At 48.1% G+C, this 24,885-nt stretch overlaps 1 protein-coding gene across 13 annotated transcripts in view; it reads left to right on the plus strand.

Moving 5' to 3' along the window:
• RUBCNL (rubicon like autophagy enhancer) overlaps positions 1-24,885 on the plus strand; it is a 66,686-nt gene that overhangs the window by 37,884 nt on the left and 3,917 nt on the right. For 10 of the 13 annotated variants that reach the window (XM_023251532.2, XM_045053019.1, XM_006927293.5 and 7 more), the window contains 3 exons: positions 260-350; positions 838-903; positions 1,580-2,504. In XM_023251532.2, the coding sequence (XP_023107300.2) occupies positions 260-350; positions 838-903; positions 1,580-1,692 (270 nt within the window). In that variant the 3' untranslated portion in view covers positions 1,693-2,504. Of the gene's footprint in view, positions 1-259; positions 372-837; positions 904-1,579; positions 2,505-24,885 lie in introns of those variants that run through there. The other 3 variants (XM_023251555.2, XM_023251554.2, XM_023251553.2) reach the window with 3 other exon arrangements.

A 24,885-nucleotide genomic window follows, 5' to 3' on the forward strand; every position in this document is an offset into this window, starting at 1 on the left:
ACACATGTAAAATCATGACCTTTCCCGGTGCCTCAAACTACCTCGATGCGAAATTTCTCCGTGCAACACACACGTGCGCATGTTCCGTTCGAATCCATTTACTATAGCGTGAGATAGCATCCTGTTCCTTCTAGAGGCTGCAATTACAGACACTTAAAAACTGACGTGTATAAAATTCTGCAAAAGTAGGAACCTGGCTTCTCCATCAAAAGAAACATTGCCAATGAGGATGGTAACTCTCCGGCTCCTTCTCTTACAGCTGTGTCAAGGAAAGGGCTTCATTTGTGAATTTTGTCAGAGTGCCGCGGTCATCTTCCCATTTCAGACCGAAACGTGTAGAAGATGTTCAGGTATCTTCATAGCTTCATAACGTAAGCTTACTAACAGCTTAATAACCGAAACAGAAAATTAACTTAAGGGCAACTTAATAATTTAAGCCCAGTGTTGTTTGAAGTATATGGTGCTGGTGTGTGCTTGTATGTTGGATGGGAGCTAATGGAATTGGGGGTACATGGGGAGGAGTGTGTGGGTGGGGCAGGGATGAAGGGTGAGGCCTTCCTGTACAGCATTTGGAGAGAAGAGTGGTTCCCCTTTGGCCCGTACCCCACTTCTTTGACACCAGGGTAAGCACTCCACAGCCACTGCCCCAGTTATGGGATTGGATCACAATCATGCCTAAGGCTGAGGTGCTGTCTCTGGCTTCTTTTGCGCTGCACTGGCAGATTGTGGAGTTGTTGTGGAGACCGTGTAGCCCAAAAGACCTAATGCATTTGCTATCTGGCTCTTCACAGAAGAGATTTTTAGACCTCCGTTTTACTGTATGTGTTAACCCTCCAGGAAGTCCCGTGATCTCTAAACCGTTTCATGGGAGCAATCTGGCAATGCATTCTGCCTTTACCCTTGGTAAGAGCTGCTCCTCCTCTTTGACCCCCTCCAGCGCTGTCTCCGCTAAGCTGTTAGGCAGAATCCTTAGGCTGTATCGCAGGAGAGGCTCCCCAGCAGACAAACCCCAAGCCACAGGTTTGCAAGCAGAAGGCTCACTGGGCCATGTCAGGCTCAGCACCCGTGGGAGTGTGAAGTCCACAGGGCTTGGCAGAGGGACAAGTTGAGCTGGATATGGTGGCCTTGAAGGCTTAGCACATCTCAGGGCACTCTGGAGCAGGGTGGCCTTCACTGTTGTCACATAGTCGGTCAGGGACCAGCCAAGCCTTTAAACCCAGGGTTGACCAGTCACCCACCGGATGCGAGCCAGTGTCCGCATGCAGAGATGACCTTGAGGGAGGCAGCTCTCTCCAGTTAGGGCCATTTCCAGTGAGAGCCACCTCCTCAGCTGTCAGCAGCTGAGGGAACAGTCCTTGGGCAGATCTGGGGGCGCTATAGCATCAGGCTCTCTCAGCCTCAGGTCCATGACTTAGTGGGGACTTCATAATTGCTTAGTTTCAACCTGCCTCATTTCTTGTCAGATGACTCTGGTTTCTGGGTTCAGACCACCTCTCTCCCCGGGATGGGGATGACCATCTGTACATATGTGAGCGAGCAAGAGAGCCCCTTTGCTGATAGCTGTCCCCTCTGCTCATAGGGTGTAGAGCCTGCTTTCACAAGCGGTGTTTCCAGTCGTCCGGGTGCCCCCGGTGTGCGAGGATCACAGCTAGGAGAAGACTTTTGGAAAGTTTACCCTCTGCGGCATCATGATGCCCCGAGCATTGTGAAAAAGACTCTTCAATATGCCTCGTAACACCAATTTGTGTCTATTATTGATAACGTTGTTTTAGATTTTGAGTATTGTATATTAAGAAGGGCCGATATTATATATATTTAATGTTTTCAAAAGAATGCAGATTGTTTGTTATTAAGCATTAACTTGTTACTGGTGGTTTTGTTTACACACGTTCAATGTTTTTGCTGCTACTGTTTTTTTTAAAGAGTTTTTTGGATTCTTCCTAAATTGTATTTGAGGGGTTGTGTATACCTAATATCGGATCCTATTTTTTTTTTTTATGAATTATCACTGACAAGACAGATGACTCCGTTCCTCTTCCTGTAAAGCTTGTCTTGTGAAATGGATTGGTACTTCCAATGAACAAAAGTGCGACCCACAGTCTATTTGCTCGGAAGTTTTTTCCGCCTTAAATGCCATTTTGTAATTGTATCAGTGTTACAGACTTGGCTCGTTCCAGGGTTCGTATGGAGAGTGTACGTTGTTTCTGCATTTACATCTGTTTCGAGATGAGCTTGAGTTGCTTAGCTGTGCCCGGAGGCCCTGCTTGACGCAGTCACCTCTACGTGGCGCTCTCAGAAGTGCACACCTTTGTTATCTCTCTTCCCCACACCAAGTCAAGGGAGGCATGGATGAGTAGAACTTCACACCTGCTCTTTAGGATGTAGTCTCATACATATAACACTGAACATAAAGTGTTTGCAGAAAATACTGTAATAACATTAAAATACTAGTAATTACTAGTAAAATACTAGTAATAACATTAAAATCACAGGCATCACCTTAAGAGGTTAAAGGAATCACTGTGCTTTCTTGAGACACGGGAGTCTGTTTTTTTGTTTTACCTGCTACATTCTTTCTCCTACTTGAGAAGGGCCCTGGGCCTGGATTCCTTCCTGGAACATCTTCAGCCTGGAGCACAAGTGTCATATCCCCTGGGGTTCATGTGCCCTAACTAAACGTATTCAGATGAACTTCTCAAACAGTACAGGCAGGCAGTAGAGTGGTACTGGTCCTCCCCTAATCCCATCCAGTGCGTGCGTGCGTGCGTGCGTGCGTGTGTGTGTGTGTGTGTGTGTGGTATTCAGTGGGATAATATCGAGCACATGAAAGAAATGAGTGTCTCCCACCAATCTGGTATCTTCTCCTTCTGTCACTTGTTTTCCCATCCCAGATGCATCCAGAACTGTGCGCCCACTCATTATTTAAGCTAGGTCTCTTTTAAATAGAAACTTAGGTCCAGGGGATGAGATAAACAAGGTCAAATTTAAAGCAGTGTTTTATTCCTGCCCATAGTTTATATTCCCTCTTGGGAGTCAAGGATTGGCATGGTATGTTAATATCACCTGTCTGTGAGATTCATGTCAGTATCTTCATTTCACAAGTAAGAAAACAGGCTGAGAGAAGAGGAACAACCCACAGGTAGTGCACGGGACAGCTGGAGTTGGTTCTCGGGTCTGCCTGCCTCCAAAGCCCGTGATCCTAGCCCCTACCTATATGGTATCTTTTGGAGACAATACAAGCGAAAGAAACCAATTTCTAACTGGTAAGTGCGGTCCAAGCCTCAGTTCGTGGCACGGGGCTGAGTGCCTTCTCAGTCTCTTGCGTTGATTTGAGGAAGTTTCTGTGGCTTATGCATTGCTTGAAGGGCTCTGTGTTCGGGCTGCTGTGTTTGTAAGGCACTGGTATGTGTATGTGTGGGAGACACATCTTTGATGTTGAGGAAGAGGGCACGGCAGCTGCCAGGAAGCAATGCTTTTGACTTTTTATTTTGAGGCATATCGAGGCAATATAAATAACCATTCTATGGGCTTGGCTGAGACGTGGTTCCTCCCCACGTGGTATTAGACGGGTTTTCCCCACAAGGTGCCTGTTAGAACAAAGAAGCCACCTCCACGCACGGGCAGCAGTCTGCAGGGAAGTGATTCTCTGTGAAATATGTTGCTTTTTAATGGGATTTACTCATTGTCCTAGTTTTTCCACGTAACTCTTCCCTGGCCGCCAGAAGGAAGATGAGGACTTGGTCTTTGTCATCAGGCTATCATCCGCCGTGACGCCTCGAGTGGCAGTGCTGGGATCCCAGTGATTACTTTGGCCTTTACGCCGTTGCTCGAACAATTCCAGTAACGTGTCACTTACAGTCGTGGCTCTCAGCTGCAGGCAGGGAGTTATACCAGGGGATGTGGAGCGAGGAGGGATGAGTCATCTCAAAGATGTCCTAGTGGGTTGGCTTGGGTGAGAATTATTGGATCGATTCCCAGGTCTGCCGCTTTGTATTCGTGTGGCTCTGGGAGAGATACTTCGACGATCTGTGCCTCTGTTTGAAAATGGGGGATGATAAATCTGTATAGTTGATAGGAGGATTAGAAATGAAAATGAAGCACCCAGCAGAGGGTCTGGTATAAGCAATTATTAAGTGGTAATAATTAGATCTAGACAGATTAAATACTGAGTTATACCACCTATTTTCTGTGTACCTTTGTGGAAGTTACTCTGTATCTCAGTTTAGTCTGAGGATTAGAGCAATACCCACCCCCCCACCCCCCTCCCACCCTGCAAAAAGCCACGTTGAAGTTCTCAGTCCAGGTACCTATGATGTGACCTTCTTTGGAAATGGGTGTTTGACGATGTAGTTAAGATGAGGTCCTCCTGGGTTAGGGGACCCTAATCTAATGATGGGTGTTCTTACGAGAAAAGGGAAGTTTGGACAGAGATAGACACACAGAAATCACAGGGAGAACGTCATGTGAAGGAGACATGGGGCCACGTGTCTGTAAGTCAAGGAACCCTGAGCACTGCCGGCAGCCAGCAGACCCCTAGCAGGGACGTGTGAAGCCGGTCCTCCCTCGCGGCCTCACGAAGGAACCAGCCCTGCCCACACCTTGACTCTGAACGTCTAGCATCCAGAACCGTGAGAAAATGAACGCCTGTTGTTTTAACCCACTTGGTTTGTGGTCATTTGTTGGCGCAGCCCTAGGAAACCGACGCACCAACGTTCGGTGTTGTTAGGAGGGCTAGATGGTGATTAAGTGGCCCGCTTCCTGGTGCCAGAGAGGCGTCATCCAGTTCTGGACCTCTGACCTTCAGGCATCAAGACACAGAGAATGGATTCTGAAAGGTAACGATGGCATGGAAACCGCACCATCCGTAGGTCGGTGGGCGTCTGGACAGACAGAGATCCCCAAACAGAGCGATGACGACCGAGCACTGCCTCCACCTTTCCTACTTCTGCTCTGGAGCTTTGGAGACAACGGCCACCCTTAGGTGCCACGAGTTTGGAAGGTGCTAGTCTGAATCATGGTGGGGTGGGTGAGGGAAGTGGCTGATACCTAAGGTTAAAAAGCAAATTAATCCGTCTTGATTTTCAGATTTAACATACGTTGGAATATACCTTCAGACAAATCTTGAGCGAGGCTTTGATTACGAGCCCCTCCTCTCCCCCTTGTCTGCCCGGGGCTAGAGGCAGATTGGGGCTCATTGCTGGCCACACTCATGGGCGTCTGTGTCTAACAGGGGACAGGTTCTAGTGGCCCTGCCCCATCCCAGTCCCCTGTGGGGGACCTCGGAGGGTGAGAGGGACTTGTGACATGAAAGGTCGTTGTGGTGTCCTAGGGAATAACTTTGGCTGTGGCCAAAACAGGTCACTTTTGTAGCCCTTTGCTGAAGATGCTAAGAGTGTCCGTCTAGAACAGGGCTCCAACTTCAGCTCAAGTCTGAGGCATCTCTGGGGTAACCGTCAGGCAGAGGAGAAGATCGATGTCGCTGTGGAGAAAGATCCATTGCAAAGGCCGCGAAGGAGATAAGCAGAGTATTTGTCAAAGTATGAACTGTAGCTACAGGCTGAGTGCATGCTGAAGAGGAAGTTGGCAGCACGGTCCGCAGCCCTGGGGGTGGGGAACACAGCGCAGACTCAGCGGTCAAGGTGCCCACAGTCACCCCTAGGGAGGCCAGCAGGGGCAGGGCGACAGGTAAATCGCAGTCAGAGAGCAGGTGTAGTCAAAACACTGCAGGAGTGGCAGGATCCACTTGGGACACCACGAGCGCTCGTGGAGACTGATCCGGAAGGCTCAGGCAGACTCCACAGTGAACGGGAGGGTGGGAAGAGGCCCCAGGAGAGGAAGAGCAGCTCAGAGACTTCTCTGAGGAAGGGCGAGTACACGAACACCAAACTGAGGGATTTACCTAAGGATGAAGCCAGAAAGGCTAGCAGGACCCAGAACGTGGAGCCTAGAGAACGTGAGACCAGTGGGCATGATGGGCTTTGGATTCTACAGGAGGCAGGGAAGCTTTGAAAGAATTTTTGAAACATTTATTCATTTTGGGGAGGCAGAGCACGAGTGGGGAAGGGGCAGAGAGAGAGGGAGACACAGAATCTGAAGCAGGCTCCAGGCTCCGAGCTGTCAGCACAGAGCCCAACGTGGGGCTCTAACTCACAGACCGCGAGATCGTGACCGGAGCCGAAGTCAGACGCTGACCCAACAGAGCGACCCAGGCACTCCCCACCCCCCCTTTTTTTTAAGTTTATGTATTTATTTTGAGAGACAGCATGTGTGTGCAAGTGGGGGGGGGGGCGCAGAGAGAGAGAGGGAGAGAGAGAGAATCCCAAGCAGGCTTCACACTGTCAGCACAGAGCGTAATGTGGGGCTTGAACTCATGAACCGTGAGATCACGACCTGAGCTGAGGTCAGATGCTTAATCGACTGAGCCCCTCGGGCGCCCCTGAAGGATTTTGAGAGAGAGAGGCTCACCACTGAACCTCCACATAGGAAGATAATGCTGGGTCCGTGTTGAGGATGGATGGGAGCCCAGGAATTGTCCGCCGACCAGCTGTCGTGATGAGATTCTGAACAAGGGCTTCCATGGAAGAAATGGGAAAGGGAAGATGCTTGAAGACGTGGGGAAGAACTGGGGTGAGGCGAACAAGGAATTCATCTCAGGCATAAAATTCGAAGGAACCCGAAAACTCAGGATTCAAGAAAGATCATCAATGGTTTAAAAACTTAATGTAAAAAAATTCACGATGAACGAAATTCAACATTTCAGATAAAGACGGGATCCTGCCCTGCCCTGACCCAAATGGGCCTCACGCATCTCCCGCGAACCCCAGCCGTGGGAAGAACACAGGAGACACTGAGGCCGCGGACAATGTGTTGGAAACTGAGGAGTCTGGGCGGGAGGTACGAGAGGAAGGCCTCTGCTAACATTTACGGAGCCCGTGCCAGAAAGCAAACCTCAGGCCCACATACCAGATCGCTAACTACGTAAAAATTACACAAGATTCATTTTATCCTCCTACTGTGATGAATATGCCTTCATCAGGACCCAGGAAGGCAGGGTTGGATTCAAACTTGAGACTCCATGGGGCGCCTGGGTGGCACAGTCCGTTGAGCGTTTGACTCTTGGTTTCAGCTCAGGTCATGATCTCACAGTTGGCGAGTTCGAGCCCTGCATCAGGCTCTGAGCTGTCAGTGCAGAGCCTCCTTGGGATTCTCTCTCTCTCCCTCTCTCTCTGCCACTCCCCTGCTCATACTCTATAAATAAAACAAACAAACAAGCCTGAGACTCTTGGTGCTCTGGAGCATGATGGCTCAGAGCTAGCTGCGACCTGCCCTTTTTCTCATCCTGTCTCTGGCTTCATCCCGCAAGCTGCTGCTCTGAGCTCCTGGTGGGGACAGCATAGTTCACCTTCAGGAGACTGGTCCAAGGGAAAGGTCCTGACTGTCCTCTGTAAGTGGTCTGGGGCCACAAGGCAGGAAATTCTGGGGTGCCCAGAGCACCATCTGAAAGGAGGGGTGGGCCTTGGAAGGACATGTCCCCTGGGTCTTTGTTCCATCACCTGTGGGGAGGGACAGAGCCAGAGGAAGGCCACAGCGGGGCCTCGGGCTCCCAGATCTAAGGGCCCAGTGACCCCAGGCAGGGGGGTGCGGGAAGGGCAGCAGCGTGGAGGCAGGAACACAGCAAGAAGAAGGTGAGGGGCGGCCCCGGCCCGAGAGGTGAAGTGCAGAGGAAGGTACGGAATTTGTCTAAGCTCTATGGTCAATCTCTGGGATTCTTAGTCCTCTTGACGAGGAGAGCTGCCCCTAGTCGAGAGGAAGTGTAAGAGGCGGTTTTTTCTGTTTTGTGCTGAGGTTTTCCAGTTGTGTGCGCATTCTACCCGCCGCAGCCTCACTCATGAAAGCACTGTTTTAGTTTCCAGTGAAGTGGAAGGGAAACCCCCATTCCCCTTTTCACACCAGTTGGGGAATTGTTTATTCAGAGATAGAGATCCTTCAATGTTCGTTTTAAGGAAGCGTGCTCCTAAAGGATGTTGACAAATGAAACAGTGTAATTCTCGACTCCATCCCTTTTTGGAGACAACCGAGAAGGTTCGTGACCAAGGCTTTCCGTGCGTGGCGTTTGCTGATGTGAAACCAGCTGAGACCTGGTGCAGGACTGAAGGCCCAGCTCCTCCCCGACATGTCTGCAAGGTTCTTTCAGTAAGAAGAGGAACCTGGGGTGTGGAGGTGATGCGTGGAGGCATTAGATCAGCAGACCTGGTGTCCAGAGTCAGGGGCCCGTGCACTGTGTTTCCACTCACAGAGCTGTCCCATCACCTCCCCAGGCAAAGGTAGAGAAGCTTCTAATTGCCCACTTGGGACACGTCCCCTTCTGCCACCTCCCTACCCCTCTGACATTGATCTCATCCTCTGTCCCATCCACTTGAGCACACTTCAACATTAAAAACAAACGAATGAAGACCTTCAATAGGTCATTTATTGAGCAAGTACTATTGCCAGACACATAAAGATGTCTTTGGCGAAGGGCTTCACTATAGATTGGAACCCTTTCCCCTGTCCTCTGCTTACTATGGATTCCACAAGTGTCCAACAAGAGCACACTGCCTTCCCACTGAAGGCGGAAGGCCCTGCAGGACAGCTTCTTTGTCACCATCCAACAGGAAATGGCTTATTAGTAGCTGGTAGACAATCTTTATTACATCAAGTTAACAGATAATGGTCTCCATCCACCATGGGGCTGCAAGAAAACAAGAAGGAAGGTGTGTCTACAGCTTGTGGCATATCCACCAACATCTGGCTTTCCTCTTCATGGGCACACAGTTAAACTACGTGTCACCTGGGTGAGCCAATGTGGATTGAAGTACAAGTGGAGGCGATGTACAGTACTTCCAGTCTAGCCCTAAACGTCCTCCTTGGCTTTTCCCTCCCACGTTCCTCTCTGGCTGTCTGGAAGCAAAGGACTGCATGATGGAAGAGCCACACAATGGAAAAAGCCTAGCCCCCTGAGTGGTTGTTTGAAGGAGATCTACTCAGAAGCATGGCATCTGCATTAGACTTGGCATGATTGAAACTGAACTTTTATTTTATTCAGTTACTGAGATTTGGTGATGCTTGTTACGGCAGCATAACCCAGTCTTCCCTGACTAATACAAGAAGCCCTGATGCCTGTTGCCAAGTGGATCAGCAGGTGGGGGACAGTTTCATCACACAGATGGCAAAAGCTATTCTACTACCTCTAAGTCACCCACTAGCCTCTAGTATCCCTTATATCAAAAAATAAATGAATAAACAGAAGGGAAAAAATTTTTGACCTCACATTCATCTCCATTTTCACTTCCATGTTCTTTTTCACAGCCCCATTTTTGAAAGAAGAGTCTTTAATTTTTTTCTTTATTTCCACATCTCCTGTCTTCTCCTCTACTTAATCAATAGAGTTTCTATTTCAACAATTCCACCCAAACTGTCAAGGTCACTAGTAATATCTTTGTTACCGAATTCAATAATCATCTCGTTGTTTTCATCTTAGTCTGTCCCTCAGGAGCATCCCTGTGTATATTTTTTTACAACTTTATTTTAACAATATGTAAAAATGGAAAATCACTAGACTAGAATTAAATTCACCACATTTATTTAATGGTGAATATCTCTGTAGAGTGAGATTAGAAAAAATTTCTTTTGTAAACTTTACCATATAGAATATGTATCATTTGGCAAATCACGTCTAGGGGCACCTAAGTCAGTTAAGCATCTGACTTCGGCTCAGGTCATGATCTCATGGCTCGTGAGTTTGAGCCCTGCATCGGGCTCTGTGCTGACAGCTCGGAGCCTGGAGCCTGCTTCGGATTATGTGTCTCTCTCTGCCCCTCCTCCACTTGTGCCCTCTCTCTCTCTCTCTCTCTCTCTCTCTCTCTCTCTCTCTCTCAAAAATAAACATTAAAAAAAGTCACATCTGCACTACAACCATGTTTCTGCCCCCCCGCCACCCCCTAAGAATTTCCTTTACATCGGACAACTTGTCTTTGGAATGTGAGGGTGATTGGCCCATGGGCATGATGAGAATGCAAAGCGAAGGATTAAGGTGGGAAACCTACATCTGAAGGCTGGCTCAGATGCTTTCAAGTTGTGCGACATTGACCAGGGTCTTTCACTTCTCTGAGTCTTTTCTTCTCTATCTAGAAAGTGAGGTAGCACATCCACCTTGTGGGGTTGGTTTGGGCATCAAATAAGAGAATGTAAGTGAAAGCTGCTATAACGTAAAGCTCTATAGAGACGTAACTTAGAACACTACTCTCTTCTGACGCCAAAGCTCGTAAGAAACTGACACTTGTGGTTTCTACTCTCAAAGCCCATGGAAATGACTATTGGCTTTCTGTAAGCTAACGTGACACTTTGACTACGCCCCGGCCAGCCTTCCGGGGTACACACCACCTTCTTGACCAGTCATTCTATCCAGGGGGCCACTCTTGGTGGCCATGGTCAACACAGAGAGTCACTTCCCAGCCAACCTTCCTTCACTGTCAAAGCCGGGACTGGCCAACGTTCAAAGTGTTGGATATCTGTTTTTTGAACACCTGGCTCCTGGTAAGAGGGTGCCTACAAATATATCACTTTTCTCCACCTAGACTTCAAGTCAGCAAGTCACTGAGAAGATATGTTGTTATGGAAGAGGTCATTAAGTAGCCTCGGAGGCAAACGTAAGGTCAGTGTGCATACCTCGTCCTGGGAAACAGGTGTGTTTTAGTACCTGACAGAAGTGGATTAGTAATCACATTCCAGACTCTAAATGAGGACACTCTCATCATATACAGTTTAGTCTCCAACAAATTTTCACTCAGAGCACCCTCTTCCCGGGACCCAGATGTACAAAAAATAAATACTTCTCCTGCCTTGGGAATATAATTCAGGTTTTGTTGCTTGCTAGACCTGTGCGCCTTTCGTCAGTCTCCCCTGTAGAGGTTGTGGTGAAGTATGATTGAGACCCTGTATGTGAAAGCATTTGAAGCCTGTGAAGTGCCACTCAAATGTCATCATCTCTCAAGACACCCCACACGTGTTCAGGGGCGTTCAGCAGGAAGGTGATTTACAATTGACAAAGTGCCATATTTCTGTGGCTTTTATGCCCGAGTCCCCTCTCTGACTTTTAGCCAGAGAAGAGAAAGCAGAGGAAATCTGGTTTTAGCTGTGAGGGACCCAGGGAGTGGGTAACTGGAAAGAGGAACGTGTGTATGGGCGTGTGGGGGAGACACAAGGCAAACTAACTGGCTTCTAACTATTCCCTCGGCCTTCCCGGCTGAACGAACCCATGCTGACCAGTAATGTGTTCTCTCCCTTGTCCTGCGCCAACTTCAGCCCTGGAGGCACGCGAGGACTTCAAACCGTAACTCTTTACGCTCATGGCTTTGTTTCTGTCAACAGCATCGGAGCCTGTGCTGTCGGGTAAAAAGAAGGAAATTAATATTTATCACATATCTATTATGTAGTAGAGACTGAGGTTTTGTATTTTAAAATGAGTGGCCAGAAAATGGCATTGATTCTCAGTTTTCAGCAACGCGGAGGAGACAGACTGCAAAGATTTGGGGCCGCAGCATTCTTCTGGCAGAAAGAACGCCAAATACGAAAGACGCAAGGTGCAAAGGAGGCTTCTATGTGCCAAAGCCAGATGGAAGGTCATGGCTGGAGGAACTCAGGGAGGGAGCCGAGAGCAGGCAGGAGCTTGATCATGTAGGGCTGCCCAAGCCATGGTGAGAGTCTGCATTTTACTCTGTGTGCCACAGGAATCCGCTGGGGGGTTATGCGAAGGGGAGTCTGTGCTCTGCGTTGAAAGTTATCACCTGGAGAAGGACGTGTGTAGGGGAGGAGACCGTGGCTGGTGATCAGCTGGAGGTGGTTCCAGATCCAGGTGAGAGATGATGGTGCCCAGAATGGCCATGGTGGCGGTGGAGTCGGAGAAGAGCTGATGGTCTGTCGTTCAGCCATCAACAGCGTGATTAAGAGCTCGGAATGTACTTCTGCTCTGATGCGCGGTGAACCAAAATTATGTCTTTGGCCATGATCACCATGAGGCGCCGACACAGCACACGGGGAGATGGGCTGAGATCGAAATCTCCCCCCTCTCTCTCCTTGATTTCTACAACTGTTCGCATCGTTTAGGAAAGAGGGGGAAAGTCATCCATTTCTACAGCAGGTGGCAGCATTGCTTTGAGTTCCACACATCCCAGGCCTGAAGCCAAGACGCATGCCCATGGGGGCTACCAAGACCCAGTGTTTCCAGCTCACCAGGGCGTCCTCACGGGAAGAGAAGCAGCTAATCAGTCTTTATTGTTGTCCAGGGAATCACCCGTTAGGAAGGTGGTTCATCAGATTCTGTTTCAAATGTGTCATTTTCCCATAAGGGCAACACATCGCCCTTTTAAAAGGAAGAGTTGCGGGGCACCTGGGTGGCTCAGTCGGTTGAGTGTCCAACTTCGGCTCAAGTCATGATCTCACGGTCCGTGAGTTCGAGCCCCGCGTCGGGCTCCGTGCTGACAGCTCGGAGCCTGGAGCCTGTTTCAGATTCTGTGTCTCCCTCTCTCTCTGACCCTCCCCCGTACATGCTCTGTCTCTCTCTGTCTCAAAAATAAATAAAAACGTTAAAAAATAAAATAAAATAAAAAATAAAAGGAAGAGTTGCTTTTTGCCGCCTTTGTAGTCATTACAAAGCGCGTACGGTGCCCTGGGCTGTTTCCTGACAAGTCCACAGTGTCTTTAGCAGTTTAACGGTGGGGATCCCAGAGCTGTGTTTTCAGTCCTGGTGGGGGGGGAGGGGGGGCGGGGGAGGGGCGGGGGGAGAGGGCTGGGGGGAGGGGGGAGGGCAGGTGCTGGGTAGCACAGAGTTTGAGAGCCTCTGGATGCAGACCACTTGGATTTCAAAGCTGGCTCGTATACTTAACTAGTTCTGTGACGCTGTGCGAGTTACTTAACTCCTGCGTCTCGGCGTCCTCATCTGTAAGTGGGCACAATGACAGTGCCTGCCCTGTGAGGTGGTTGTAAAAACGAAACGAGTTATAAGTGTAAAGCATACAGAGCAGTGCCAGCCCCGGGGCAAGCACAGGAGGGGCGACAGCTAACGATACCGACACACCTTGTGCCCTCCTTGGGTGAGAACGGCTCTGCAGGGCACCAGGCACTCACTGCCCCAGACCAGAAACGACTGGCCACAGACTGTCTCCTTAGTCTTCCAAGGTTAGCATCTAGGTGGTTGAAACCCAAAGTCGCAGGGACTGAGAAAGGCTTAAGGTGTGTCCCTGCTTCTAGAATGATCTATATGCAAGCCCATATAGAGGCAGGGTAGGTCCTAAATTTGTACCTAGTCCTACGTCTTCTGCTTGTGGGTCCCCACCCCAGGATTTGGCCTCTGCTTGAGCACTCTAGAAAGCACAGCATTTGCTAAGATTCCATCTGACCCCCCCGTCATTTACACCCCTGATGCTAACTGCACATTCTCATCAGCCTCAGTAAATGGAAATCTGCCCCCATTCCAAAGGTTCTTCAGGGAAAAGAGATATAAGATGTCAACTTTGACCCCCAATGCTACCGTCGTTGGGAAATCCTTAAGGAAAGGGGACTGTTGGCAGATTCGTTAGGGAAAAGGGACTCTTTCTGAACGTAGCCTCCCCTTGCTTTTGGTGAGAAAACAGAAAGTCATGACAGTAGGACCTTGACCGCAGGGTCAGCCATGAGCTGGTCTTTCTTTTCACAAGTGTCTAAGGGTCCTGGGTCCAGGGGCTGCATCAATAGCAGGAAGAAACACGGCTAGAGAATTTGAAGGTCTGTGAAGCAGCAGCAGTGACCAAGGTAGGGTTTCACTGAGCCGAGCGAGGCTTGCCTCCGGATCCCACCCCCGGCCCACGTTGTCAGAGTCACGCGAAAGATGCTAGGATAGGGTTGAAGCCCAAAGGCTGGGGCTTATTTGGAAACATAGTTCTTCCCTGCATCACTCAGGTTACGTAACTGGTGTAACCAAGTCACCTCACCTCCCTGGGTCTTCACTTCCTTGCCTGCAAGGTGAGCATAAAGGAACTAACACAGTGTTTCCAGAAGTGAGTTCCCTGCCACGTTAATCCTTAGAGCTGTTCCATGAAGAAACAAATTCTGTGGTCTAAACCATGTTCCAACAGGCGCATTTTTGCCCCTCGGTGACATTTGGCGACGTCTGGAGCCGTTTTCGGTTGTCACAATGTTGGGGGGGGAAGGGTTGGGGGGCTACGGGCATCTAGCGGGCAGAGGCCGGAGTGCTGCTAAATAAACACCTGCAATGCACAGGAGAGTTCCCACAGCAAAGAACCGCCTGGCCCAAAGTGGTACAAGGTGGAGGAACTAAGGAGAAACGAGTGAGTTGGGGGATATACGCGGCATGTTCTATCACTTTCTTTCTCAGTATTCTATCTCATTCTTTCTTTCACATTGGTATAACGAAGGCAGGGAGATGTATCTCTGTACGTTCCCTTCAACCCAGTGTTTGTCATACTTGTTTGATCTTGGAACAGTCTGTCTCCCCACCGCCTCCACGATTACACCCACCACCTTATTATCCTCATGCAAAACCGCCTCCAGATAGGGGGCCATTTGGGGGGGGAATGCTGGCTAGATGATGCCTAAAGTTGTTTTCCATTTTAAAAGACATTTAAAGATACTTCCCTCCGATGAGGCAGCATAATGTTGGGTCCTGACTAAAGCTTGGAATCCCCCTGCTTGAGTTCAGTGCTGGGGTCTGGGAGCTCTGTGACTTTGGACAGGTGACTTCTTTTCTTTTTACAGTAAATATAATTTATTGTCAAATTGGTTTCCATACAACACCCAGTGCTCATCCCAACAGGTGCCCTCCTAAGTGACTTCTGAAGTGGTAGAAATAGCACTACTCACTCCCTGAGGGCGCCGTAAGGGTGGTGGGAGGTAATACTCTTGCAGTTTTCAGGTCAACATCGCAGTCAGTCAGATGTCAATCATTGTTATTTAAGTGTTCTGTTGTTACTTTGATTTTGTGATTTCCCAAAGACCCAGTTTCCTGGCCGTGTTCGGTATCAGATCTGCCCACAAGAGGGCACTGGCGACACAGCCTCGACTGAGAATGTTTTCCAATCTCCCTGGAACGCCGGGCAGCTTTGTGGGATCCCAGGTCTGATTTCTCAGGAGCTGCCGAACCACAGATTGTAGAGCTGGAAGAGACCCTGCCAATGATATAATCCAACCATCAGATTTTGCAAGTTTAAGGCATGGGAGGTTAAAGGTGGGGCTGGCGAGTGTGACTTCTGAAAGCAACTTAGCAGCAGGAAAAACAATTCCAAGTATGTTCTCCGTGGAGTTGGATGGTAGGACAGAAACTCCTCCCATCGTTCTGGGAGGAAGAAAGACATCAAATGGGTTAATGGCAATGCCAGGCTGTGAGGGAAGTTAGCCGCTGGTAAGTCCGTAGGCCGAGAAGACACCATGTCCCCGTGGAGCACCTGAAGGAAATGCATACAGGGCTGCTGGTGCAGAACCTTTTTTTTTTTTTTTTTTTTTTTTTTGAAGCAATTTGTTTGGGTCTCTAGTTTTTTGCAACGAAATTGCTTAATGAAGATAAAGAGAAAGTCTTGAGGGCACTATCAGACTGGAGACCTCCTGTTTTGCAGAGTAGAATCTCGTTGTAAGGGAGCCTGCAGGGGTGAGGAGGTGTTTCGAGGGAACAGAGCAGAAGATGCTTCTCCTTCTCCTCCTCCTCCTCCCCCTCCTCCTCCTCCCCCTCCCCCTCTCCTTTTCCTCTTTCTCTTTCTTCCCTTTCTCTTCCTCCTTCTTAGCTCTAACAGTAAAACCCTTCTTATTTGGCAAGTTTCAGAATTACAGAAAGTTGCAAAGATAGTACAGAGAATTCCCATTCTCCTTTGCCTAGATTCCCCAGATGTTGGCATTTTACCAACATTTCTCCCCGTGTGTGTAGATGCGTGCTTCTGAGACATCTGTGAGCAATTGCCGAAATGATGCCCTTTTACCTCCAAACATTTCAGTGGGGACTTTCAGAAAAATATAAGGACATTCTCTTGCATAATCAAAGGTCAGTGATGAAAATCAGAAAATGAGTACCGAGGGGCGCCTGGGTGGCTCAGTCGGTTAAGCTTCCAACTTCAGCTTAGGTCATGATCTCGCAGTTCACGAGTTCGAGCCCCATGTCGGGCTCTGTGCTGACAGCTCAGAGCCTGGAGCCTGCTTCGGATTCTGTGTGCCTCTTTCTCTCTGTCTGCCCTCCCCCCACCCGCAATCTCTCTCTCTCTCAAAATAAATAAACATCAAAAAATTTTAAAAGAAAATGAATATTGATGTAATGGTGTTGTCTTATCAAAAATCTCTGAACCTTATTCCAAATTTGCCACTGGTATTCTAATCCAGACTCATACATGGCATTTATTTGGCCTGTCCCTTAATTTCCTTTCATTTGGATCTGTTCCTCGGCTCTTTGTCTTTTCTGACCTTGACAGTCCACTCATTTTGCAGAATGTTCCCCGATCTGGGCTTGTCGTCTCACGATTGCCAGGATGTTATGTGTTCTGTGCAGGAATATCACAGAAGGGAGGAGGTGTCCTTCTCAGGCAGGGAGACACGTCACGTACTCTCCTTTCTCTGCTGCAGGGAACATGCAGCCTGGCCCTCTGCTGGAGCGTGAGGAGCTTCCAGACGGTGCCCTGCCCTTTGAGAAAAGCTGGGCTTCCTGGAAGAATGGGCCCTTAAAATGAGTTTTGAAGAATAAGAAAAAGCTTTGAGATAAAGATTGAGGGAAAGTAACTCTGGAGGAGGAAACAGCGCGTTTGGCTGAAGGTGAGAAAGCGTGTCCCACTAGGGACCTGCTGGTAATTCCGTGTGGCCTCTGCAGTAGCCTATGCGCATCACCGTCTCTCTCCTCCTGGCTCCGCTCACCCATGCTCTCCTCCACCTGTTACCCCTTCCCCACCCCTTTCCTTCTCCTCTCTTGCCTGGAATATTCCCACTCAGCCTTCAGAACCCAGTGGAGGTACTTCCCTTCTCCGGCTGCCGGAGAGCCGTAAAGAGCATAGCTTTGGAGTCCGGTGGGCCTGGGTTCAAATCCTGCCTCTGTCACTTGAGCAAGTGGACAATCCTGAGCAAATATTTAACCTCTCTGAGACCCGGTTTCCTTCTTGGACAGATGAAAGGTTGTGGCTGATGCCCCACTGCCTGTCACAGGCCTGGCTACTCTGGACAAGTGCCTCACTTCCAGGAGCTACAGCCTGTCAGGTCCCATGATTTCTGAAAGTTTCGGGGCCTTCATTCTCATGCTTTTCTCTTGTAGATTTCCACACCTGTGTGTGCCACCATTTGGCCTTGAACTGAGTACAGACATGAGGCTCAAGGCCTTCACCATTCTCGAAAAGATATTCAACATACTCGTCACTTTTGAGTTTAGTAAGCTCACTGCAGATTGGGGGGAGGGGGCTGTGGGAAGACAACATGTGTCCCATTGGGGGCCTTCTGCCCCCTTGGGGCCAGTGTCCCGGCCCCCTTGACCTCTGCCCCCTCCCGAAGCCCAGGCATGCTGCCACTTTGGCTTACTCATCTAACCAAACTTCCATCTTCCCTTGGAAACTGAAGATTAGGAGGAAGGGCTGGATCTCAAGGTGGACCTGTGGAGATGGCAGGACAGGCGTCCCCATGGCGGCCCACATGGCTGCTGGGCGAACAGGTTGTAAGATTTGTCCAGGCCCTGTGTCACCGTGGATGACCCACCCCCACCTTGCCTTCTACTTTCTCAACCCCCTTGACTACCCACTCTTCAAATCCCATGACGTTGTCATCACTAATAATAGTGTCACCTCCAAAATCTTGACTTCAAGCTGCCCGTTGTCAGAGCGCCATCCTTTGACCACTTATTCCATTGTGATGCTTAATTTTGTGTGTGACTGGATCCAGGGATGCCCAGCTCTCTGGTTAAACGTCATTTTCGGGGATGTCTGTGAGGGTGTTCCCAGATAAGATTAGCATTTGAATTGGTTGACTCAGTAAAGTAAATTGCCTTCCTCATTGTGGGTGGGCATCATTCCATCAGTTGAATACTGAATAGAACAAAAAGACGGAGGAAGGAAGAATTCACACACCTCTCTTTTCTTTTCTGCCTGGATGTTTGAACTGGGACATCTCATCCCATCTCCTGCCCTTGGACTGGAATTTACATCGCGGGCGCCCCTGGTTCTCAGGTCTTCGGACTTGGACTGAACCGTACCCCTGGTTTTCTTGGTTTCCAGCTTGTAGATGGCAGACCGTGGGGTTTCTCAGACTCCATAATCGTGTGAACCACTTTTTCATAATAAATTCCTTTTACATCCTATTGTTTCTCTCTGGAGAACGTTGACTAATGCTTCAATTATTCTCACTCCAGCACGTCTTCAACGTTATTGAGTCCCTCACTATCTTAGCCCTCATACTTTCTCGTCATCAATCACCCCACGTAGTCTAATCTTGACCTCATCTTTCTCTATCTTGTCCCCATTGGCTGTGCTTCAGCCACATTGACCTCCTCTCATATCCTGGAAAACATCTAGCTTTTTCCACTTTAAAGCCTTTGTGGGGCGCCTGGGTGGCTCAGTCGGTTAAGCATCCGACTTGGGCTCAGGTCACGATCTCGCGGTCCGTGAGTTCGAGCCCCGCGTCGGACTCTGTGCTGACAGCTCAGAGCCTGGAGCCTGTTTCAGATTCTGTGTCTCCCTCTCTCTGACCCTCCCCCATTCATGCTCTGTCTCTCTCTGTCTCAAAAATAAATAAATGTTAAAACGTTTTTGTAAAGCTTTTGTGCCTGCTATTTCCTCTGTCTGCAACATTCTCTCTACTTTTGTTTGTTTTTTGGTTTTGATTCAAAGCAATTTTGTTGGATACATGCAATATTTGTAAAATACGTAGCATGTTTAAAGAAAAAAAACATACCTTATATTCATGTACCCATCTGTCATTAGCCATTTACCGTCAACTCTGTGAGCTCCTCTGATTCCAGCCCTTCTTCTCCCCACCCCAAGATAAAATGGCTGAATTTTGTATTGAGCATTCTCTTGCTGTTCTTTATGGTTTGCTTGCTTGTATCTTTAAACAACACAGTGTTTACTTGCATTTCCGTGAAACCTGCTGTTTCACTCTGCTTTATGTTCCTGAGGTTCATCATGATACTGAGTGAGGCTGTAATGCATTCCTTTTCCCTGCTCTGTAGTATTTTATTGCATTAAAACATCAAGATGCAATTATCTGTTTTATATCCTACCACTGATGGACATTTGAGCCTACCCCACTCTTTGTTATTACAACAAAACTAGACTTTCGCAGACATATCTCCTAATATGCGCGTACAAGTTTCTCCAGGGTATATGCCTAGGTGTGGACTAGTGATTTCTGGGATGGAAGTATGTCAGCACTTTCTAGGTAACACAAAATTGTTTTCCAAGTGGCTGTACCAACTTGTACTCTCTTCAGCAGTGACTAAGAATTCCCGTTGCTCTAGATTCTTGCTACTATCTGGTGGCTTTAAAATTGTTGCCAATCTGATAGAAAGGGATAGCTCATTATGCTTCTAATTTTCATTTTGCCGATTACTTGCCTTGATCCCTGCGGGCTGGTTCCCACTTATGATTCAAATTTGAGATCAAATAATCACCACCTCGAAATGCCTTGGCCACTCAACTCCGTCGCCCTATCTTCATTCTTACTATCTGATATTTTCTTTTCTCTCTTCTTAAAAAATGTTTGTTGGTCTCTTGTATTCCTTCTTATCCAGGGTGTGTGCCCTGTAGCTGCTTAATAGATTTCTTGAAGGTTTGTTAAGTGAATGAATGGGCTAGCTTCAATTCTGTTCAGATCAGTATTTGCTGGCTAATGGCGCCAGCTTCCTTCTTGTTTGGCTCATGCCTCTCTTTCATATTGCTTTCAGTTTCTTTTCGTACGTTCTGCATGGTCTTCCCTTCCACTTCTGTCCACTTCTCTCTTTGTTCTCCTTGTTGCTAAATTCTTTCTTCTTGGCAAGCTCTCCCTCTTGCTTCCACACTTGTTGCCACAAGTGCTTCCACACTCATATCTTTCAAAACCAACTTCTCCTATACCCAGCTCTCTTCCACCCTGCCTGGCATCCACTGGGGCAGTGGTCAGTCAAAAGCCATCTGGATTCTAGAAGACAAGGAAAGAGCAAACAAAACCGTCATTCATTCAAGTCATCCACAAAGAACCCAGAGAAAGATCTCTGTGGGTCCACGTCCTTTGTTAGAGGTGAGTAACTCTAGAGGCAAAAGCTACATACTGTCCGGAGCTCATTTCGACTTCAGCCTTCCTTCGCATATACTGTCGAATTTCGCAAATTGGTATTGCAACAGCCGGAAATGAGGGTGGATATACGTGGAATATAGAGCCATATATCATCCAAAAAAGTTTTAAAGACAAATGAGGAAAAAAAACATTCCTTGTCTTCTGATTGTTGGAAGTAATTTTAATTTTTTGTGTGTGTGATACTTTTCTGGAATACACTACCATGTTACTACTTTTTTCTCCTTTTAAAGTTTACTAAGTTTTGAGAGAGAGAGAGAGAGAGTGGAAGTAGGGGAGTGGCAGAGAGAGAGGGAGACAGAGGATGCAAAGTGGGTTCTGCCCTGACAGCAAGAGAGCCCTATGCAGGGCTCAGAGTCAGGAACCGTGAGATCGTGACCTGAGCCGAAGTCGGATGCTTCACTAACCGAGCCACTCAGGCACCCCTGCCGTGTTCCTGAAAATTCACCAAGACACAAATTCAGCTTTCATCATATATTTCAAATATTGTTCTCAAAAATTATTATTGAATGCTGCATAAGCATGGCAGTTTCCCTACATGCTCCTTTCCCCCTCCCTCCTAGAATCCTATTAAAACGACTTTAGGGTCACCTGGCTGGCTCAGTCGGTTAAGCGTCTGACTTTGACTCAGGTCAAGATCTCACGGTTCATGATTTCCAGCCCCGCATCAGGCTCTATGCTGACTGCTTTGGATTCTGTGTCCTCCCCTCTTTCTCTGCTCCTCCCCTGTTCTCACTCTCTCTCCCTCTCTCCCTCAAAAATAAATAAACATTAAAAAAATTTTTTTTAAATACTATAAAGGAAGTGAGAAAATACAAAAGTCCACGAAGGCAAAGTAAATCGGATAGGAAACAGCATCAGATGAAAGAGATTTCACCAGAGTTTTGGGTGCTGGAGCATTTACATCATTTACAGATGATGGGGGAAGTCAGGGATTCCTTTTTAGGGCCACAAAAAGGCTCCGCACAGGTGTGAGGGGCCGTGAGGCCAAGGGCTGAGAACAAGGAATTTCCTGGAAGTCTGTCTGTGGAGCAGACAACTGCAGTTGCCCTGTGCATGTGATGCTTTTCTGAAATATACCGCCCCGTCCTCTGCACTTAGGCAACTGCCGTCCCCCTGGAGAAACCAAAGACTTATCCTCAGAAGTTGGAGGCTTATTCTCTAAAGAAATTGAACGTAAGAAACTTGGGAGCATCACAGGGAAGAGGAGTGGGGAGAGATGGGATACAATTAAGTGAAAATCTGCCCTTTAAATAGGAGGCTCTCCGCCCCCTCCCCACACTCTAGTTGGCAGCCAGGCTTGCAGTCTTCCCCACCCCTGAGGACAGGATCGGAGGATTCTATGGTGGAGCCTGTGAATGAACCTAGAGAAAGGATCCCAGGCCAGGTACTGTTATTGGTGGGTCTTCCAATGAAAATGTGAACTTGGGGCACCTGGGTGGCTCAGTCGGTTAAGCGGCGACTCTTGGTTTTGGCTCAGGTCACGATCTTGCAGTTTGTGGGTTCGAGCCCCGCGTTGGGCTCTGTGCTGTTAACGCAGAGCCTGCTTGGGATTGTGTCTCCCTCTCTCTCTCTCTGCCCCTCCCCTGCTTTCTCCCTCCCTCTCTCTCTCAAAAATAAACATTAAAAAAAAAAAAAAGGAAAGAAAAAGTGGACTTGCCAATGATCTCCTGTGGTGAGGTCCCACAAATACTCTCAGCTGAGCTTCACGCTTAACTATGAATGAATAGGCAACATTGCCAAACATTTTGAGTCATTTCCAAAATGAAAGCTAAGAAAGGGGGGGCACTGAGGAAACATTATGCTGAAAATAGGAAAAAAATAACTTCATCTTTAAAAAAATTTTTTAAACGTTTATTTTTGAGAGACCAAGAATGAGCAGGGAAGGCACAGAGAGAGAGGGAGACATGGAGTCTGAAGCAAGCTCCAGGCTCTGAGCTGGAGTACAGAGCCCAATGCAGGGCTTGAACCCATGAACCGTGAGATCATGACCTGAACCGAAGTCAGTTGTTTAACCGACTGAGCCACCCAGGTGCCCCCCCAAATAACTTTAAATTAATATTCTATAGTGAAGGAGGAAGGATGAGACTCTAAAGGGGTAGCACAAGGGGGATCTTCGTGGTGATGTGCTTTATGTGATAAAATGACACAGAATTCTGCACACGCCTTGGACCAATGTCAGTTTCTTGGTTTTTGATATTGTGTTATAAGTATGCAATGGGGGAAACTAGGCAAAGGGGTGAGGGGTGCTTGGCACCTCCCTGTACCTTCTTTGCAATTTCCTGCCAATTCTATAATTATTTCAAAATAAAAAGTTTCACAAGAGCCAATATCCCCAATGAGTTAAGGAAAGATATTACATCCCAAACAAAAAAGAAATACTATAAAAAATAAGCAAAGGAATAAACACTTGAGGTTACAAATGGCACCTTCCCCCAAAATTAAAGGGCCGAAGAAATCTCACATAAAATAGAAGTGAAGTAAAGCCGTGGAAAATGTGGGAGAACAAAAAAATAAAAGAATCAGATTTGTCTCGAATGTCCAATATGAACGAACAGGACTTTCATAAAGCAGAAGAGAGAAAGCAGGAGAAGGAAGTCATGAAAACAAATAAAACAATGCAATGAGAGAAGTTCTCAGAACTGAAGGACAGAGTTCCCAGCGGCAGGGCTCGCTGAGTGCCCAGCGCAAAAGACTCGCACCAAAGCTCACCATTATGTAGTTGCACAACGCAAGAGGTAAGATTCTAAAACCTTCTGGAGAGAGAGAGAAAGAGAAAGCAACAACAATCTACAAAGGCTTATGAGCTGAACAGCAATACCAGAGCTAGTAGACGAGGTTCCATGCCGCGGGACCCCGAATTCTATAAGCCGCACACACGGAGGCTGGATTAAAGGCATTTTCAAAGCCCTCAAAAGAATCGTCTCCCTTCTATGCTTTCTTGGGAAACTACCACAGTCTGTCCTCCCCCAAACTAAAGGAATAAACCAAGAAAGAGGAAGATGCGGGTCCAGAAAAAGAAGATCTAACACAGGAGAATGGCACATGAAAAGTCCTGAGATGGCAGTGGAGGAAAATGATGGCATGAACTGTGTGCAGCAGGTGTGGGCAGAAGACAGTCCAGCTTGGAGCAGGAGAACAGGGCTTCCAAGGAAAAACGCTGAAAACAGCCGATCTGTTTGAGTGCCTAGAAATTGTGACCGATGAGCAGCACATGACAATAGTAAGGAACATCTGGAACACTTAGCCGTGCACTTAGCGGACCCGTTCTGCAGCGCACTGGCTTCACCAGTAGGATTACTCGATTTTGGAATTTTAGAGCTGGAAGGTGTCTTAGACACCATACCGGCCAATATCTGGTTTTACCGTTGAGGATCCCGAGAACCCGAAAGTTTCAGCACATTGCCCAGCTCTGCAGTGGTTGCAAAGCAATATGAAGTGGAGGCCAATTGTCCTGACTCTTGGTCGTTACCGGGGTTCCTTGAAATTCCTGAAGGAAGATGAATTTCCTCTGAGACTCCTGCTGAAGGATCTTCAGGCTCCATGCGGTGTAGGGATCCAGCAGAAGGGCCAGGTTGTCTCCCGGGTAGGAGCATAGCGTGGAGGATGGGTGCGGGCTTCCAAAACAGATCTGGGTCATGTTCCAGCTGTATCTGCCACTAGCAGAATACCTTTGGAAAAAGTAACAAAGTACTTCGATTCTCAAAGCCTCAGTTTCTTGGTAAACGTTCCACCCCCAAGGTTGCTCTGAAGATTAGAGATGCAGAACTGAACTCTCTGGTGTTCCCTCTTGGGGTAGGCAGAATAAGGCCCCTGCACCCCCCACCCCCGCCCAAAGATGTCTCCATCCTAACTCCTGGAGCCTTATGTGGTATTTCCTGGCAATGGGGAAATTAAGGTTTCAGGTGGAATTAAGCCTGCTAATCAGCTGACCTCGAGGAGCTTATCCTGGATTCGCCGGATGAGCAGTGTAATCACAAAGGTCCTTAGAAGGAGGTAGAAGAGAAAGAATCAGAGAGACTGTGGGATTATTGAGCCCGCCACTCTTGGTTTCCAAGGTGCAGGAGTGGGGCCACGAGCCAAGGACTATAGGCAGCCTTTAGAGCTGGAAAAGGCAACAAAATGGACTCATCCCCAGACCATCCAGAAGGAACACACTTTTGCCTACACCTTGACGTCAACCCAGTAAAACCCATTTTAGACTTCAGAACTCCAGAACGATAAAGGGAATACAAGCATGTTGTTTTAAGCCACTGGTCCGTGGTAATTTTGTCCCAGCAGCTATAGGAAATGAATCGACCTTTCGCCTGAACGTTGTTCCTGTTCCCCCAGAGCGGGCTTTGCATCGTCGTTTGGTTAGATGCAGCTTTTTGGAGGACACTCGTAGTGGTATTCTTGGGCAGAACCCCTGCTCTAACATCAGACAACCAAAGCATAAAGGCTGCTTCTTCACGGGGTGTCGCTTCTCTCTTGGTGCTTCTCAAGTCCTTTTAGCTAGTTTGGCTACCGCTGAACTGGAAGCAATGGTTTGCATTTGGAACGCCTCGCGCTCGTGAATGCAAATGGACTCGA

This window comes from Felis catus, chromosome A1 (genome assembly GCF_018350175.1).
Source record: "Felis catus isolate Fca126 chromosome A1, F.catus_Fca126_mat1.0, whole genome shotgun sequence".
Classification (NCBI taxonomy): domain Eukaryota; kingdom Metazoa; phylum Chordata; class Mammalia; order Carnivora; family Felidae; genus Felis; species Felis catus.